This window comes from Chroicocephalus ridibundus, chromosome 24 (genome assembly GCF_963924245.1).
Source record: "Chroicocephalus ridibundus chromosome 24, bChrRid1.1, whole genome shotgun sequence".
NCBI lineage: Eukaryota > Metazoa > Chordata > Aves > Charadriiformes > Laridae > Chroicocephalus > Chroicocephalus ridibundus.
The window spans coordinates 1,364,269-1,380,885 of record NC_086307.1 but is presented as its reverse complement, the minus strand read 5'-3'; the positions used below and the strand labels follow the sequence as shown (position 1 = coordinate 1,380,885).

At 69.6% G+C, this 16,617-nt stretch overlaps 3 protein-coding genes across 5 annotated transcripts; 1 reads left to right on the top strand and 2 right to left on the bottom strand.

The window, feature by feature from the left end:
- Positions 1–532: 532 nt before the first annotated feature.
- WNT1 (Wnt family member 1) lies at positions 533–3,103 on the top strand. The gene is made up of 4 exons (XM_063359080.1): positions 533–1,061; positions 1,329–1,582; positions 1,790–2,055; positions 2,307–3,103. Exons 1-4 carry the CDS (start codon positions 961–963, stop codon positions 2,793–2,795), a joined length of 1,110 nt encoding a protein of 369 aa, XP_063215150.1. The 5' UTR covers positions 533–960; the 3' UTR covers positions 2,796–3,103.
- Positions 3,104–9,741: 6,638 nt separating this feature from the next.
- On the bottom strand, positions 9,742–11,382 carry LOC134526755 (basic proline-rich protein-like). The gene is made up of 2 exons (XM_063358933.1): positions 10,425–11,382; positions 9,742–10,303 (listed from the first exon to the last, which is right to left on the bottom strand). The coding sequence occupies exons 1-2, from the start codon at positions 10,592–10,594 to the stop codon at positions 9,742–9,744; spliced, it is 732 nt and encodes a 243-aa protein (XP_063215003.1). The 5' UTR covers positions 10,595–11,382.
- Positions 11,383–11,635: 253 nt separating this feature from the next.
- On the bottom strand, positions 11,636–15,003 carry PRKAG1 (protein kinase AMP-activated non-catalytic subunit gamma 1). Of its 3 annotated transcripts, XM_063359179.1 has the most exons (12): positions 14,918–15,002; positions 14,702–14,774; positions 14,256–14,359; positions 13,932–14,013; positions 13,794–13,852; positions 13,644–13,689; positions 13,461–13,515; positions 13,228–13,354; positions 12,702–12,867; positions 12,514–12,551; positions 12,243–12,389; positions 11,636–12,149 (listed from the first exon to the last, which is right to left on the bottom strand). In XM_063359179.1, the coding sequence occupies exons 1-12, from the start codon at positions 14,921–14,923 to the stop codon at positions 12,051–12,053; spliced, it is 1,002 nt and encodes a 333-aa protein (XP_063215249.1). In that variant the 5' UTR covers positions 14,924–15,002; the 3' UTR covers positions 11,636–12,050. The 3 variants fall into 3 exon arrangements, with proteins under 3 accessions (XP_063215249.1, XP_063215250.1, XP_063215251.1); XM_063359180.1 differs by lacking the exon at positions 14,256–14,359 and having other exon boundaries at positions 13,936–14,013; positions 14,918–15,003; XM_063359181.1 differs by lacking the exons at positions 13,932–14,013; positions 14,918–15,002 and having other exon boundaries at positions 14,702–14,730.
- Positions 15,004–16,617: the final 1,614 nt, after the last annotated feature.

Genomic DNA, 16,617 nt, shown 5'->3' with positions numbered 1-16,617 from the left:
TCCTCTGTGCGCCCTGGGCTGTCCCAGGACTCTGCCCCTCCCGTGCTCCCGGGGCAGTCCCGGCAGATCCCGCCACTCCACTCCCCCGTGCGCCCGGGGCTGTCCCGGGCCATCCCGGGCTGTTCCGGGACCTGTTCCTCCTTGCGCCGGGAGCTGTCCCGGGCCGCGCCGGGCTGCCTCCGCTGCTGCCGGTGCCGGCAGAGCGTGTGCGCGGGGCGACGGCGCCGGGCGGGGAGGGCGGGGGGCGGCATTCGGGGTGTCCCCCCCCGCCCCGTCGGCCGCGCTCTGGGCACGGGGCCGGGGCGCAGCCACCCGCCGGGCTAATCCGGGCCGTGACGGACAGGCCCGGCGCCGCCGCTCCGGCCGCCCCAATAAGAGGTGCCGCGGCTCCGCCGCTCCCCATTGTTAGGGCGAGGACGCGGGGAGGCCCCGCTCGGCGGGACCGGCCCATGGGGACCCTCCGCACCGCCCCTATAAGAGGGAAGGGGCTGGAAGATGCTCCCGGGTGCTGAGCGCTGCGCACCCTCCGCGCCGAGTCGAGTCCAGCCGCGCCGCCTCCCCGGGGAGCCGCGGGGTACCGCGCACGGCCCGCCGAGCACCGACACCGGGCACCGGCACCGGGTACCGCGCACGGACCGCTGAGCACCGGCACAGGGCATCGGCACCGGGTACCGCGCACGGATCGCCCGACGCCGCTCCCCGGGAACCGGGCTGGGAGCGCCGGGCACCTCACTCCCGACGCCGTGCCCTGGGCACCGGGCACCAGCCGCAGCCCGGTGCCGGCCCGCCCGCCCCGCGGCCCCCCGCGGCCGCCCTCACCGGAGCCGCCCGCCCTGCCCGCGCCCCGCGCGTCCGGAAACACGCGTGGATGTAGCGGCCGGGCCGGGGGCTCCGCGGCACCATAAATACCCCGGCGGCCGCTCGCCCGCGCACTCTGCCGGGGCTCCCGGGGCTGGAGCCATGCGAGCCGCCGCGCTGGGGCTGGCGCTCCGGGCGCTCTGGGCTCTGGCCCTCTCCTCCCTCTCCAACACGCTGGCGGTGAACAACAGCGGACGGTGGTGGTGAGTCCGCCGGCACCGGGGCGGAGGGGGGGAGCGGGGCCGGCAGCCGGGATGGGGCGTGCAGGTGCAGCTCGGGGCGGGGGGACACACACACACGCACACACACGGGGATGTGACCCCCAGCTGTGGGGGATGCCCGGGGAGGAGGATGCTCTGGTAGCAGAGAGGAGCCAGGTCAGGCCCCCCCCCGCCCCGAGGGGTGTTGAGGTGGGGAGCGGGATGCCGGGGATCCCTCCTTGGTGATGACCGTCCTCGCCTGTGCCACAGGGGCATCATCAACGTGGCCTCGTCCACCAACCTGCTGACGGACTCCAAGAACGTGCAGCTGGTGCTGGACCCCAGCCTGCAGCTGCTGAGCCGCAAGCAGCGCAAGCTGATCCGCCAGAACCCCGGCATCCTGCACAGCGTCAGCTCCGGCCTCCAGACTGCCATCAAGGAGTGCAAGTGGCAGTTCCGCAACCGCCGCTGGAACTGTCCCACCTCCCAGGGCCCCAACATCTTCGGCAAAATCGTCAACCGGGGTGAGGCTGCAGGGTGGCGGGAGGCAGCGCGGGGCTCCCCGGATCCCCTCCGCGGAACCCCGAGATGGGGTGCTTGACAAAGCACCCCCACTTCCCCACGGGGCTTCACCAGCCCATCACCAGCCCGTCGTGGCTGTGGGTTGGGGGTGCTGGTGGGCGCCCCCTCCCCACCCCGGCAGCACCCTGAGGTCCCGCTCCCCTCCGCAGGCTGCCGGGAGACGGCGTTCATCTTCGCCATCACCAGCGCTGGTGTGACGCACTCGGTGGCCCGGTCCTGCTCCGAGGGCTCCATCGAGTCCTGCACCTGTGACTACCGGCGCCGCGGTCCCGGGGGGCCCGACTGGCATTGGGGGGGCTGCAGCGACAACATCGACTTCGGGCGCCTCTTCGGGAGGGAGTTTGTCGACTCCAGCGAGAAGGGCCGTGACCTGCGCTTCCTCATGAACCTGCACAACAATGAAGCCGGGCGCATGGTGAGGGCGCAGGGGGGCTGCGGGCAGCCCCGGGGAGGGGGACTGGGATGGGCATGGCCGCGGAGCCCCCCAGCCTGTCCCCACGCGTGGGTTGGGAACCATCAGAGACATGTTTCTCATCCGGCTTTGGGTGGGCTGAGCATGATGTGATGCCACGGGGGAAGTGGGGTGCGGGAGCAGGGTGGTCCCTTGGGGGGGTCCCAGGCTTCTCACGGTGCCCCACATTCCCCCCCCTGCCCCGGCCCTTGCAGACGGTCTTCTCGGAGATGCGCCAGGAGTGCAAGTGCCACGGCATGTCGGGCTCCTGCACCGTCCGCACGTGCTGGATGCGGCTGCCCACCTTCCGCGCCGTGGGTGACGTCCTGAAGGACCGCTTCGACGGCGCCTCCCGCGTCATCTACGGCAACAAGGGCAGCAACCGGGCGTCGCGGGTGGAGCTGCATCACCTGGAGCCGGAGAACCCGGCCCACAAACCCCCCTCGCCCCACGACCTTGTCTACTTCGAGAAGTCGCCCAATTTCTGCACCTACAGCGGGAAGACGGGGACGGCGGGCACAGCCGGGCGCTTCTGCAACAGCTCCTCGCCGGGGCTGGATGGGTGCGAGCTGCTGTGCTGCGGGCGCGGGTACCGCACGCGCACCCAGCGCGTCACCGAGCGCTGCAACTGCACCTTCCACTGGTGCTGCCACGTCAGCTGCCTGAACTGCACCAACACGCAGGTGCTGCACGAGTGCTTGTGAGCCCCCGGGGACCACCCTGCCCAGCCCCGGAGGGGGTCTGCGCCACCCCCCATGACGGGTGCCCGGCTGGTTTGAAGGCGCCCACGGGTGGGTGTGTGGCTGCGCCCTGGGGACACCCCCCCCACCCCCACCCCCCCCACCCCTCACCCCGGTCCTGTCCCGTCCCGGGGGCCGGCAGCCGGCCTGGATGTGCCGTGCACCTTCCCGGACACCCGTCGGCCACTCTGGCTCTGTAGGGTCCCCTTCTCACTGTAAATAAAATATTTATTGTGGACGGTTTGATGCCGCCCCCCCCACCCCCACCCCCATGCTTCACTGGCCCCAGGCCCTGTTTTTTATAATTAAAAAATAATAATAATTATTAATAATTAATAATAATGCTTTGTTACAGGTTTCACTGATAGCCTTTAGAGAAGAATAAAGGATATATTTTTATCAGTCCTGCCCTGATTCATTTCTGGGGGGCAGGGGGAGGGAGGGGATGAGCTGGGGGTGGGGGGGAAGCAATGTCCCCCAAACTGTGGGGCTGGGGAGCCGGCCCCCACTGCCCTCATCCCTCCACTCCGTCTGTCCGTCCATCATCTCTCCATCTGCTCACCTCCCCGTTCCATGGCCATCGGTCCCTCCAGCTGTCTGTCCGTCCACCCTTCTGCTCCTTTCCTTTGCCCTCCCCTCCACCATCCCCTCCCTGCAGACCCTTTTCTCTCTCCCGCCGTGCCCGTCTCCAGCCCAGCCGTCCCTGCCGCCGCTCCCAGCCGGGGCGTCCATCCCCGTGGCCGGGGCGCCCATCACCATGGCACCTGGGCTGCAGCATCCCCGGCACTGGAATTTGCCGGGGCGGCGGGACTGGTGCCGCCGGGGCCGGGCGTTGGGAGCGGCCACGGGAGGTAAAAGACGGCAGACAGGGAATGAGCATCGTCCATCACCGCTCCCGGCCGGGGCTGACGGCTCCCCTCGGCTCCGGGGGAGGAGGGGGGCCAGGGAGGGCACTGAGGTTACTGGGGCTGGGGGGGGGGTCCGAGACTGGCCACCGGCCCCACACACAGCCCCGCACCCTGGCGTGGGGTCTGGCTGCAGCCAGAGAAAGGTCGTGGCAAAGGTGGGGTGGCAGCTTTGTGGCTGGCAGGTGCCCTGCTGGCAAGAGCATCCCCCTGGGATGAGCATCCCGCGGGCATGGCATCCCGCCGCGACGGGCATCCCCTTGGAATGGGCATCCCACTGGGACGGGCATCCCACCGGGGCGAGTTTTCCCCTGGGATAAGAATCCCACAGGGGTGGACACAGCCCCAGGACGGGCATCCCTGGGAAGGGCATCCCTCCAGGACAGCTATCCCACTGGGACGGGCATCCCACCGGGGCGAGCATCCCCCCGGGGTCCACGTACACCCAGCTCCACCGTGACTCCACACCCTGGGGGCAGGACGGGGTGAAAGGATGAGCTGCAACCCCCGTCTCCACGTCCATCACGGGGTGAACCACGGTGACGTCCAGCCACGGGGAGGGGGCACTGCCCGGGGACCCTCAGTGCCCACCCGCGGTGGGGGTCCCCACAGCCCGGGCTGCCCCGTGGCCGTAGCCGGGAACCTCGCGGGGCCCCTGGGGATTCACGGCATCAAAGGCTGCGGGATGACGCTGCCGCTGCCCGAAATATCCCCCAGAGCCGATAGTGGAAAAGTTGATGTTTAGACTCAGAGGAGGAGGGGTGGGGGGGGAAAAAACCCCAGGGGCCCCCGCTGTCCACGCCAAGGTAAAAACACAGCCTGGTGTGGCGAAATAAAATAAAGAAATGCGAGAAAAAACGACTGGAAAGGAACACAGCCCGAAATAACCCTCCGAGCATCTCCCGCCTGCCGGGAGTTATCTGCCTGCTAAATTCTGCACACGCACAGGGCATGAAAATAGCCTGTTTTCCTGCGGTAGCGAGTCAGGAATATAGATAATGACATTCTTATAAGTCACCTCTGTTACTCAGCTTTTCCTGCACGCCGGTGACCGCTGGGCACCTCAGGCAGCCGCGACCCCCGGGGTGGGCAGGGGCACCCCCGGTGTGGGGCGGGCACCCGGCTGCTGGGTGCAGACCTCCCCGGCTTGGACAAATACGCCTGGGCACTGGAAATAGCTGCTGTCGCGCAGCGCCGGGGCCGGGACAGGGACAGGGACAGGGAGAGGGAGAGGGACAGGGACAGGGCGGTCCCGCCCCGCGCCAGCCCGTCACATCTGGGAAGCCGGGTAACAGCTGGATGGCGGCCGCAAGCTGGGCCTGTTGTGGGCTGGGCCCCCCCCCCGGCAGGGCTGGGGCACGGGGTTGGGGGGGGCGGGGGGGGGGGGCTCTGCCCAGAGGTGCAGGACAGACGGACAGAGCCCTGTCCAGAGGTGCAGGACGGAGGGACGGTGTCATTCCCAGGGATGCAGGACAGAGGGACAGGACGGTGCCCAAAGGTACAGGACAGAGGGACAGAGCCATGTCCAGAGGTACAGGACAGAGGGACAGGACGGTGCCCAAAGGTACAGGACAGAGGGACAGAGCCACGTCCAGAGGTGCAGGACAGAGGGACAGTGACACGTCCAGAGGTACAGGACAGAGGGACAGAGCCATGTCCAGAGGTGCAGGACAGAGGGACAGTGACACATCCAGAGGTACAGGACAGAGGGACAGGACGGTGCCCAAAGGTACAGGACAGAGGGACAGAGCCATGTCCAGAGGTACAGGACAGAGGGACAGGACGGTGTCCAAAGGTACAGGATGGAGGGACAGAGCCACATCCAGAGGTGCAGGACAGAGGACAGTGACACGTCCAGAGGTGCAGGACAGAGGGACGGGACAGTGCGGGGTGCAGTACAGACAGACAGAGCCACTCCGAGCTGCACTGGCCGGTGGCACCAGCCTGCCATCGGAACCGTCCCCATCCCGCGCCCCGTTAACTGTCACCAGCGGCACAGCCCCGTCCCGGCTGCCTTTGCCTCCGGTCGACACGGGCCCACGTCCCGCCAGCGCCCGGCTTGTCCGGCCGCCCCCCCCTCTCTCAACCCCCCGGCCGCCACATTCCTCCGGCGCGGGGCCAACTCGCCCAGCAACCGTGGCAGGGCTGGCCTCTAATCCCCGGGCATGCCAGCCCCGGGGGGACCGTCGCCGTCACCCACTCCCCGATAGGTGACCAATGCCCGAGACGAACAATTAGGGACAAAGCCGGAGCCGCCGGGGGCTAACGCCGGCCTTCACGGGTGCCTTGTGCGGCATTCGGCGAGTTTAATGAATTGTCCATCACTCCTTTCAGCTCCGCTCGCCCGGGCTGGATTAATCTGAGAAGCCGCAGTGGGGAAGGAGCCGCTAAGCCTGTATTTATTACTCTGCCATTGTAACTAATTGAGGTAATTATCTGTGACTCCAACCCCGCGCAACAATGCCGCATTCACCGGACCCCCTTCCCGCCGGCTCCGCCGTGCGGCCTGGGGAGAACGGGCCCCGCACAGCCACCGCGCGCTTGGGGACGCAGGTGGGGCTTGGGTGGCCACCGCGCTGCGGGGACACGGTTGGCACAGTGGGACGCGGCTGTTCCGGGGAGGTGGCATGGCCAGCGCGGCCGTGGCTGTGGCGTGGCCAGCACCTCGTGCGTGCAAGAGCCACCACTCTGTGGTGGCCACGTGGGTCACGGCATGGCCAGCGCCAGTGGCGCAGGTGGCTCGCGGCCCTCTGGGGACACCGCTGGCACCGGCACACGCGTGACGACACCTCTGCGGGGACCCCGCCAGCACCGGTGACACATGTGGGTCACGGCTCTCTCGGGCTGCCGGCACCCGTGTGGCCATGTCCGTCGCCAGGTCCCGACTGGGCCCCGCAGCGGCAGCGCGATGCGCAGGGCAGGGACCCCCGGTGTCCCCTCCGCCCCCCCCCCCCCCCCCCCCCCCCCCGGTGCCCCCGGTCACGTCGGTCACCGGCTGCGCGGCGACATCTGGCGGCCGCGGGCGGCACCGGTACCGGGCGGGATCCCCCGGGCCGGCCGCGGGCTGCGGCGGGTTTTGGGGGGTGGGGGGAAGGCGGGGGGGGGGGGCGGGGAGAGGGGGGAGCCCGGGGGGGGGCGGTGCTGGCGCCAGCGCGGCCCGAATTAGAAGGTGATTTTCCCGGCGGGGAGCGGGAGGGGTTTGGGCAGGAGCGGAGCCCACGGAAAGGGCCGCGCCGCCTTCCCCCGCGTCTGGGACACCCCGGGCTGCGCCGGGCAGCGCGCCCAGCCGTGCCGAGCCGTGCCAAGCTGTGCCCAGCCGTGCCCAGCCGTGTCGAGCCGTGCCGAGCCGTGCCGAGCCGTGCCAAGCTGTGCCCAGCCGTGTCGAGCCGTGCCGAGCCGTGCCGAGCCGTGCCAAGCTGTGTCCAGCCGTGCCGAACCGTGTCGAGCTGCTCCGAGATGTGCCCAGCCATGCCGAGCCGTGCACAGCCGTGCCAAGCTGTGCCCAGCCGTGCCCAGCCATGCCAAACCATGCCCTGCCATGCCAAGCCGTGCTGAGCTGTGCCCAGCCATGTCAAGCCATGCTGAGCCGTGCCAAGCCGTGCCGAGCCGTGCTGAGCTGTACCAAGCTGTGCCCAGCCGTGCCAAGCTGTGCCAAGTTGTGCCCAGCCGTGCCCAGCCGTGCTGAGCTGTGCCAAGCTGTGCCGAGCCACACCGGGCCAATCCAGGCTGTGCCCAGCCATGCCATGGTGCACTGAGCTGATACAGGCCGTGCCGAGCCACGCCATGCCGTGCTGATACAGGTTATGCCAGCCATGCTGTGCCACACCGAGCTGATACAGGCTACGCCGAGCCATGTCAGGCTGTGCCAAGCCATGCCGAGCTGTTCCAGGCTATTATAGGCTTTGTTGAACTGCAGCAGGCTGTGCCAAGCTATGCTGAGCCGTGCCATGCCGTGCTGATACAGGCTGTGCCAAGCCATGCCGAGCCATGCCATGCCAATACAGGCTGTGCCGAGCCATGCCGTGCCGCACTGAGCCGATACAGGCTATGCCAGGCCATGCCAAGCTGTACCAGTCTGTGTCAAAGCCATGCTGATCTGTTCCGGGATATTCTAGGCTTTGATGGGCTGTGCCAAGCTGTGCCAGCGTGTTGCGCCATGCTGAGCCATGCTGGGCTGTGCCAAACTGCACCAGGCTCTGCCAAGCTGTGCCAAGCCATGCTATGCCATGCTGATACAGGCTGTGCCAAGCCGTGCCGTGCTGCACCGAGCTGCTACAGGGTGTGTCGAGCCATGCCAGCCTGTGCCAAGCTGTGTTGTGCCATGCTGAGCCACGCCTGGCTGTGCCGCACTGCGCCAGGCTGTGCCGAGCCGTGCCGGGTCACACCATCCGTGCCAGGCAGCACCGAGCTGTGCCAGGCTGTGCCGAGCCGTGCCGGGTCACACCATCCGTGCCAGGCAGCACCGAGCTGTGCCAGGCTGTGCCGAGCCGTGCCGGCTCACACCATCCGTGCCAGGCGGCACCGAGCTGTGCCAGGCTGTGCCGAGCCGTGCCGTGCCACGCCAGGCGGCACCAGCCCATGCCAGGCTGTGCTGAGCCGTGCCGAGCACCGGGGCAGCCATGGCAGGACCGCAGCCGTGCTGCGGTGGGCTGAGGTCGCCGGCACAGCTCGGGTCAGGCCCGGGGACCCTGCTGCCATCCCGGGTGCCCGAGGCCACGCGCCAGGACAGGGGATGCGGGGGGTGACGTGGCCCTGGGGCTGCCCCGCAAGTGGCCCCCCCGCCCCACCCCCCCCCCGACGCCTGGGTCCCCCGCTGCGGCGGCTGCCCCGCGCCGTGACCTCCCGGCCGGTGTCACCGGGATAATGACAGGGTCGCACAGGGGGGCGGGGGAGGAGCCGGTTTTTAAATAACGTGCAAATTGGACACGTTATTTGTGCGGTTTCCTCTGGCCGTGGGGATCCTCCCCCCCCGCCCCACAGCATGACTAAGAGGTGGCGGCTGTTCGGGGGGGGGACAGTCCCCCCCGGGGTGACTCACCCGGGGTCCCCCCCCAGCTGTGACGTGGGGCCGGTGGACGCGGGCCAAGCCTGCTGTGCTCACCTACTCATTACAGGGGACCGGGGGTGGGGGTGTGTGTGTGGGGGGGTGTCGGGGTTGAGGGGGGGGGAGGTGGCACATCCCACCCGTGCTGTGACGCGCTGCGGTGCCCGCTGTGACGCCTGGGGCCTCCGGCTGACCCCGGGACAGGGGGACACCCAGACGCCTGGGTCCTCGTTGGTTGGGGGTGGGGAGTCGGGGGGGGGGGTGGGGGGGGGCAGAGACAGGGGGGCAGGGGAGGATGTGGGGGCCGGGAGGGTGATGGGCCCCCCCGCCTCGCTGCACACACACAAGGGGCGGAAGCGGCACACTGGGATCCCGCAGCCTTTATTGGGGGGAACCACAGCCTCGAGCCCCGCCCCCCCGAGGGCCACACCCCGCCAAGCCCCGCCCCCCCGAGGGCCACACCCCGCCAAGCCCCGCCCCTCAGGCGCGGGGGGGGCTGGCAGCCCCCGGGGGGGCCCCGATGCTCTCCAGGCTGCTGCTGCTGCTGCTGTAGGCGCGGGCGTCACGGCAGTGCCGCCACCGGGACCCCCCCGTGCCCCCCTCCGCCTCCGAGTCGGAGTCGGGCGCCGTGTGCCGTCGGATGCGGGACACGGCCTCGCGCAGCGCCTGGGCATACAGCGCTGGCCGCCGCGGGGGGGGCCGGCCTCGGGGACCCCCACAGCCACCCGGGCTCCGCCAGGGACTGCGGGGGCTGCTGGGGGGCTCCCGGGGGGGCGAGGGGGCTGCCGGGGGGGTGGCAGCCCCCAGGGTCGTGGGAGAGCTGCCCAGTGGGGGGGTGGTGGGCCTTGGGGACCCCCCAGTGTAGCGGACCTGCTGCCGCTGAGGGGGGGGGACATACTGGGCCCGGACCACCACGCGGGTGGCATCAATAAGGACGTGCCCCCCTGTCCCCCGCCGTCCCCTACCACGCCCCAGCACCCGCTCCCGGCCGGACGCTGCCCGGGGCAGGGTCTGGCTGTGCCGGGGGGTGCTGGGCCCCCCCGGGGACGGTTGCATCCCACGGAGCCGCCGGTGCCCAGCCTCGGTGGCCGCCCGGGGCAGCGTGTGGCTCCAACCCCCCGGCATAGCCCTGCGGCCCTGGGGTGCCAGGGGGGGACTGCGCGGTCCCCTGGGGGGCCAGAGCCGCAGGGTACGGTGGGGAGCGTCGTAGGCAGGGGGAGAGATGTAGGGGGGCGGCCCCCCCCGGCGAAGGTGGGCAGCCTGCACCCGCTGCATGTGGGCCTCGTAGCTGGGGGGGCCCTGCCTGCCCCCCGGCAGTGGGGGACGGGGAGCACACGGCGGCGGTCCTCTGCCCCCCATCCCCTCGGGCTCTTCCAGGGGGCAGCGAGGGGGGGGGGGCCCAGGGCCGGGTCTCACGCCCTGGGGGGACTGGGGTGGCGAAGTCCTGTAGGCGGCGGGGGGGAACGGGGGGCGCTGGGGGCCAGGGGGGGGCCAGCTCCGCCACAAAGCGCTTCTCCAGGTACCTGCAAGACAGAGAAGGTGGGGGGGGGGGGGGCGTGAGGGGGGCCGGGGCTGGTGGGGGGCTGCCCGGGCTGGGGCCAGGGCATGGGAAGGACCCCCCCCACCCATCCCGTCCCCACTCACGCGTACTCCCCGGCGATGCGGCGGTAGGTCCAGGGGGGCATGGGCCGGCACCCCGCGGCCATGCCGGCGCCCGGGCTGCAACACGCCACTGTGTCGATCTCCACCAGCAGCAGCTTGGTCCGCTCGCAGATCCGCAGCCGCCCCGCACCCCGCTCCGCGCCCCCCAGCATGGCCCCGGGGGGTCCCCGCCGCAGGGGACCGGGGGGTCCCCGCAGCCACGCGCTCGCGGGAGCCTCGCGCCCGCCCGCACACACGCGCAGCCACCGCCGCACGTGCGTCCCCAGGGACCCCCACGTCCTGGCCAGTGGCTCCGCCAGGCTGGCGGCCGAGCGGCACGGTGCCCTCCCCCCCCCCACCCCCAGGGCAGCCCCGGTGGCCGGGAGCCCGGCACACCGCGGGGACCCCACCGGCCGTCCCGGGGGTGCCGCCCCCCCCCGGGATCCCTTCCCCCCCCCTGCGACAAAGCGAGGCGATGGCGGGTTTGGCACCGAGCGCTGCAGCCCACGCGGGCTCTGAGTGGAGCTTAGCAACCCTCCGGCGGCGGCATGGCAACGGCACCGGCACCAGCACGAGTCCCCGGTACAGCACTGGGCCCCCCCGAGCACCCACCCTGGCTCTCACCTGACACCGCAGCTCGTGCCGGACCCCGGCGCTGGCAGGAGCCGGTGGTGGCGGTGGCCACGTCCCGGCCTCCCCCCCAGCTGGGAATGTGCCACGCTCAGCATGGCTGGGCCTCGCGCCTCCCCCGGGCAGCACCAGCGGCGAACTCAGGCATCCGGGCTGCCAGCGACCCCCGCCAGCACCCCACGGGGACCCCAGCACCCCGCACCCCCCCACTGCTGCCCTCCGGCCTCCCCCAGCCCCTGTCCCAACGCCCCCTGCTCACCGTGGCCACCACCAGGTCCCCATCCCCGTCCCGTCCCCAGTCCCAAGCTTTTAGAAAAGCCACAAGCGGAACAAACAGGGATTTAGGGTCTGGGCAAGCTCAGCAGATTCCCCCCTGGCCTGCGGGGGGGGGGCCGAACCCCCCTCTCTGAGCACCCCCTCCCCTGGTGCCCCCCCAGCGCCCCGCGGCGAGGCCGGGTTTGTGCCAGGTCTGTGTTTATTTGCAGTTTCTCTTCACACGCGAAGCAGTGGCAGGTGCAGGCACGGCCCGGTGGGGAGCGTGTCTGGACCAGGGGCCGGGGGGGGGGACCCGGGGGGACGCAGGGGGGCAGCCCCGGGCCGGACGGAGGTGAGTGAGGGCAACTACCCCCCAAACTCAGTGAAAACCCGTGAAGGGTCTGCGCAGAGAACGGCCCTGGCCCGGGGGTGGCTGAAGCCAGCCCTGCACGCCGCGGGGTGGGGGGGGATGTCGGGGGCTGCTCCCAGCACCCACTGCCTGCCCCACACGGCCTTGGGGCGCAGGGTGCAGTGTGGGGGGAGCCAGGGGGGGCTCTCCCTGCCCACGGAAGGGCTGCGGCGGCGCGGGGCTGCCCCACCACGGCTCGAAGTTATTGCTGGACACTGCTGGTGAGTGGGGTCCCTGCCCCAGGAGTGCCCCCCCCCAGCCCGGGGGGAGCACGGTGTGTCAGGAGAGATGTGGGGGGGGACACCGGGAGGGGCTGAATTCCCCCCTCCACCGCCTCAGGGGCCCTGCGGGAGGACTAGGGCTTGCAGGATATCCGAGAGAGAGACAATCCCCTTGACCACGTCGCTCTCATCCACCACCACCAGCCGGTGAACCTGGGGCCGGGGGAGGGGACACAGGGAGGGGCTGAGGCCGGCGCAGGGACCCCAGCCCCCCCCCCCATCACTGGCGCCCCAGGGGATGGTTACCTCGGCCTCTACCAGGCGGTTGATGATGGTTTCCAGCGTCTCGTGCTTGTAACACTTGAGGACGCCCTCGAAGTAGTGGGAGCGGTGCTGCAGCGCCCGCGTCACCGTCACGTCCAGGTTGTTGTAGGTCTTCTCGGCTGCCAGGTTCTGGGGCAGGGAGAGGCATTGGGGACACAGGAGGGCCCCGTGCAGCCCCCCCCCGCCTCACGTTCCCCTCCAGTTCAGGCTCTGCCCCCCTCCCCACCACTGCAGCCCCCCCCCCAGTACTCACGATAACGTCGAATTTGGAGTAGATATCCACCACCCGCCCTAGGGAAGGAGGGGAAGGGCTGTGAGAAGCGCCCGCGGCGATGGGTCTCCATACAGCCGGTCCCTGGCACGCCGGAGGGGATGTGGCCCCCGAGCTGGTTTGGGGACAGCCAGCACACGCCGTGCCCTGCGCCCGGGCCCTGTCCTTACCCGAATCATCGACGACCGGCAGAGCGGACACGCGGTGCTGCACAAAGATGCCCAGCGCCACGTAGATGGGGGTGCTGGTCTGCACCACGGCGATGTTGTTGTAGGTGCCGATCTGCAGCTCCTCCAGCGTCTTGGCCATGAATTCGGGCTTTGGGACCTCTGCTATCTGCAGGGGACGGGGAGGGGGACAGTGCTGACGCTGGCTCGGCCTGCCGCGCCCCGGGCCCCGTGGTGCTGCCGGCTCCGGCCGCCCCGAGGCCTGGGCCACGGTCCTAGGAGTGAAAGCAGAGAGCACTGGGTGCGGAGCAGGGCCCGGGGGAACTCCGAGCAGAGGCGGCGCAGGCAGGGGTGGCGGGGACGGGCTGTGGGGTCCATGCAGCGGCCCGGGGGCCCCCCCAGCACCCACAACACACGGCGAGGCACCGAAGCTGCGCCCGCCCCAGCACCGGCGGTACCTGGCACAGCCTGGGCCAAGCTTGTCTTGGGGTGGCCCCTGCCACCGCCGCGGGGCAGGGAAGGGACTTACAAAGAGTTTGAGGAACTTGAGGATGCGTTTGTGGGTGAGGATGTAGAGCGTGTTCCCTGAGTCGGGGTCGATGACGGGCAAACGGTGGATCTTATTGCGGATGAGGGAGGAGACGGCGTCGAAGAGGCTATGGGGCAGAAGGGAGAGGGGGAATCGGGGCTCGCCTAGACCCCGGCCTCGCACTCGAGGGCGCTGCAGCCAGCCATGCCCCTTTCCCAGCAGCCTGGGGGTACCTGGCGTTGGGGGAGATGCAGACCAGCGGCTTGAAGGAGTCTTGCAGGTAGACCTCTGCGGGGAGAGGAGACGCTGAGGGGACCGTCAGCGCCGTGGGCAGGTGGGGTGCAGAGCCGTGGGGGCTCCAGGCGCCCCAAGCAGGTCTGGGAGGGCGGGAGGCAGCTGGCAGCGATCGCTCTCACCTCTCCACGTCTCGATTTTGTGCTCCTCCAGCTCGTAGATCTGCACCTGGGCACAAGGAGAGAAACCGGGATCAACCGTGTCCGCTTGTGGGGCGGGCAGAGGCCAGACCCCGGGTCCCCGCAGGGACGAGCTCCGCGCACGGTCCTTACCATGGGCGACTTGTAATAGCGGTGCAGGATGTTGATGAAGTCGGTGATGGTCAGCATGCCTGGGGGGGGCGGGGGGGGACAGGCAGGGTGAGTGGGGTCCTGCCAGCCCCCTGGGGACCCCCTCTCCCACTCGCTCACCCACAAAGCTTTGCTTCTTGCTGTCCCACAGCGGGGCAGCCCGCACGCCGTTGGTGACCAGCGCAAAGAAAGCCTTCTTCACCTGTGACCAGGGACACAGGGGATGTCACAGGAGGGACGGGGCACCCCATGGGGGAGCAGGGACCCCCAGCAGTCCATGCCCCTCCACTCCCACTTACAAAACTTTTACAAGGCGGGTGAAGAGCCCCGAGAGCATCCCCCAGCCCCAAACCTGCTTCCCGGTCCCAGTTAAGCCACCAGGCTCCAGCCCCGGTCCCCGTCCTGGGGCCCCAGCCCCAAACCTGACCCCCAGCCCCCGCCCACCTGCAGGGAAGTGTCGAAGACGACCAGTTTGGAGCTGGTGGGGATCAGGTCGTAGCAGCGGTGGGACTTCATGAAGGTGGTGTAAGCACCGCGGTGGGGCTCCCCTGGGGACGGGCGGCGTGAGGTGCCTGCCAGAAGCGAGGAGACACCCCAAATCCCGGGCCACCCCAAATCTCGGGACATGCCAGACCCTGCGGCACCCCACCCCTGGGGGAGAGGACACCCCAAACCCTGGGACACCCCACTCTAGGAGAGCCACCCGGCACCCCAAACCCTGGGACACCCCAAACCCTGGGACACCCCACCCCAAGGCCCCAGGACCCCCAACGCCCCAGGACACAGACCCCCAAGGCCACCGCAGACCCAAGAACACTCGAACCTACGGGGCACCTCCCGGGTCCGGGACCTCCCGCACCCCAGGACCCCCCCGACACTCCCGGTATCACCTTCCAGCCCCGGGGGGCTCAGCTCCGCCGGGCTCTCTGCGGCCGGACCGGGGCCGGGACCGGGGCCGGGATCCTGCGGACAGACACGGCTCAGCTCGGGACGGATCCCCGATCCCATGTGTCCCCCCCGGCCCCGTTCCCTCCCGGTCCCGGTTCCCCCTCGGCCCCGGATCCCCCTGACGCCCCCTCCCGGCCCCGCCGTCCCCGCTCCGCCACCTCCATGGTCCCGCTCCGTCCCGCCGCCGCCGCCGCCGCCCCACTTCCGCCCGGCGCCTGGCTCCGACTTCCGCCAGCACCGCCCACGTGGCCGGAAGCGCGCTGCCCACGTGACCCATGACCGCGGGGCGACCTTTTCCCCTCCCGCCGGGTCACGGCGGCCCCTGGGGCGGGGCGGTGGGGGGCCACACGACACGGGGTACCCGGGGACACACACACACCCCCCTCGGGGTCCTCTGGGGGAGGGCCACAGCCCCAGGGGGGGGGGGGCGTTACGACACGGGGGACGCTCAGGGCCGGGCCGGGCCGGGCCTCCGCGGTGCCGGGTTCAAGCCGCTGGGAGGGCCGACCCCCGCCCCCCCCCCCCCCCCCCCCGCCCCGGCCCCCCCCCAAGCAGGGAGGCAGCGGCCTGGCTTCTCACGCGCTTTATTTTAAAATAACATCCAGTGGTTTCGGTATTGGTAAAAACGGGATTTCTACACGCCCCGGCTATGTACAGCTCTGAAAGTTAAATTTCTCGTATATTTTCTGTTAAAACTTTCTCATCCCCCGCCCCCACTCTCGCTTTTTTGTCTCTTTTTTTTTTTTTTTGTGTGTGGTTTTTTTTCTTTTCTTTTTTTTTTTCTTTTTTTTTCTTTTTTTTTTTTTTTAAACATTTTTACCTTAAACCTTTTTGCAGCTTTTTGACGAGTTGCGGAAGCAGCTTTAAAGATCGCCCCGGCCCCACCGGGGGGAGGGGAGGGCACTGACCCCCTTCGGCCCCCCCGCCCCCACCCCCCGCCCCAGACCCCAAGGGGGCCCCACCCCAGGGACAGGAGGGTGTCCGTCCCCCCCCCCCCACGCCGTGCGTTTGTGCGTTAAGAGATCCCAGCTTCCCCCTCCGAGCACCCCGGGAGGGGGGGGGGCCCTCCATGGTGGGGGGAGAAGGGGGGGAGCAGGCGGTGGCCCTAGGGGGTGGCGCCGTGGGGGGGGGGGGAGGGGGGGGCCCGCTGTGTTAATGCCCACTCGCTGCTTCGTTCTCCGAGGTTCCAGCTCCCCCCCACACCCCCCCCCCGGAGATTGGGTTTAAAAATGCCGCAGCCCCCCCTTGCCCCTGCACCCCAAATCTCAGCCCAGCAGAGCACAAAGAGCCCCCCCTCCCCCCCATCTAGTATATACAATATAATGTATAAATAGATAAATAACCTTCCCCCACCCCCGCTCCCTGTGCCAAAGGCAAGTAGGGGGGGGCCCCCCACCCAGCCCTGGGGGAGTGGGGCTGCCACCCCCCCAACCCCACCTCACACCTTGGCACATCACACAGCTGGGACCTCCCAGGGCAGGGGACAAGGGCAGAGACACCCCCCCGCCTCCTCTGAGGGCAGGGGACCCCCATAGCCCCCCCTGCTTCTCCTCGGGGGGGGCCCTTTTGCTGCCACATCCAGAGGAGTTGGGGGGGGCGGGGAAAGAGGGACAGACCCCCAGCTCCGGTGGCAGAAGGCTCTGCCCGGATGGGTGGTGGGGCGCGGGGGTGGTGGGGGCTCACATTTAAAAACAACGAACCAAAAAAAAAAAAAAAAAAAAAACCAAAAAAAAAAAAGGAAAAATAAAAAAAAACCAAAAACTAACACTTAAAATGAGGTAGGTTTGGGTGCAGAAGCTCCTTGTGTCTGTCGGGGGCTCTCGCCGCAGGCGCTCCGGGGTCTCGCGCTCCGGGGTCT

Excerpts from the sequence above, each read along its gene's own strand:
- WNT1 (XM_063359080.1), top strand. The coding sequence starts at position 961 with ATGCGAGCCGCCGCGCTGGGGCTGGCGCTCCGGGCGCTCTGGGCTCTG. Across the intron at positions 1,062-1,328 it reads AACAACAGCGGACGGTGGTG|GGGCATCATCAACGTGGCCT; the intron begins GTGAGTCCGCCG and ends CCTGTGCCACAG. Across the intron at positions 1,583-1,789 it reads CGGCAAAATCGTCAACCGGG|GCTGCCGGGAGACGGCGTTC; the intron begins GTGAGGCTGCAG and ends TCCCCTCCGCAG.
- LOC134526755 (XM_063358933.1), bottom strand. The coding sequence starts at position 10,594 with ATGCTGGGGGGCGCGGAGCGGGGTGCGGGGCGGCTGCGGATCTGCGAG. Across the intron at positions 10,304-10,424 it reads CGCATCGCCGGGGAGTACGC|GTACCTGGAGAAGCGCTTTG; the intron begins GTGAGTGGGGAC and ends TCTGTCTTGCAG.
- PRKAG1 (XM_063359179.1), bottom strand. Across the intron at positions 14,014-14,255 it reads TCTTCGACACTTCCCTGCAG|GTGAAGAAGGCTTTCTTTGC; the intron begins GTGGGCGGGGGC and ends CCCTGGTCACAG. Across the intron at positions 13,853-13,931 it reads CAAGAAGCAAAGCTTTGTGG|GCATGCTGACCATCACCGAC; the intron begins GTGAGCGAGTGG and ends CGCCCCCCCCAG.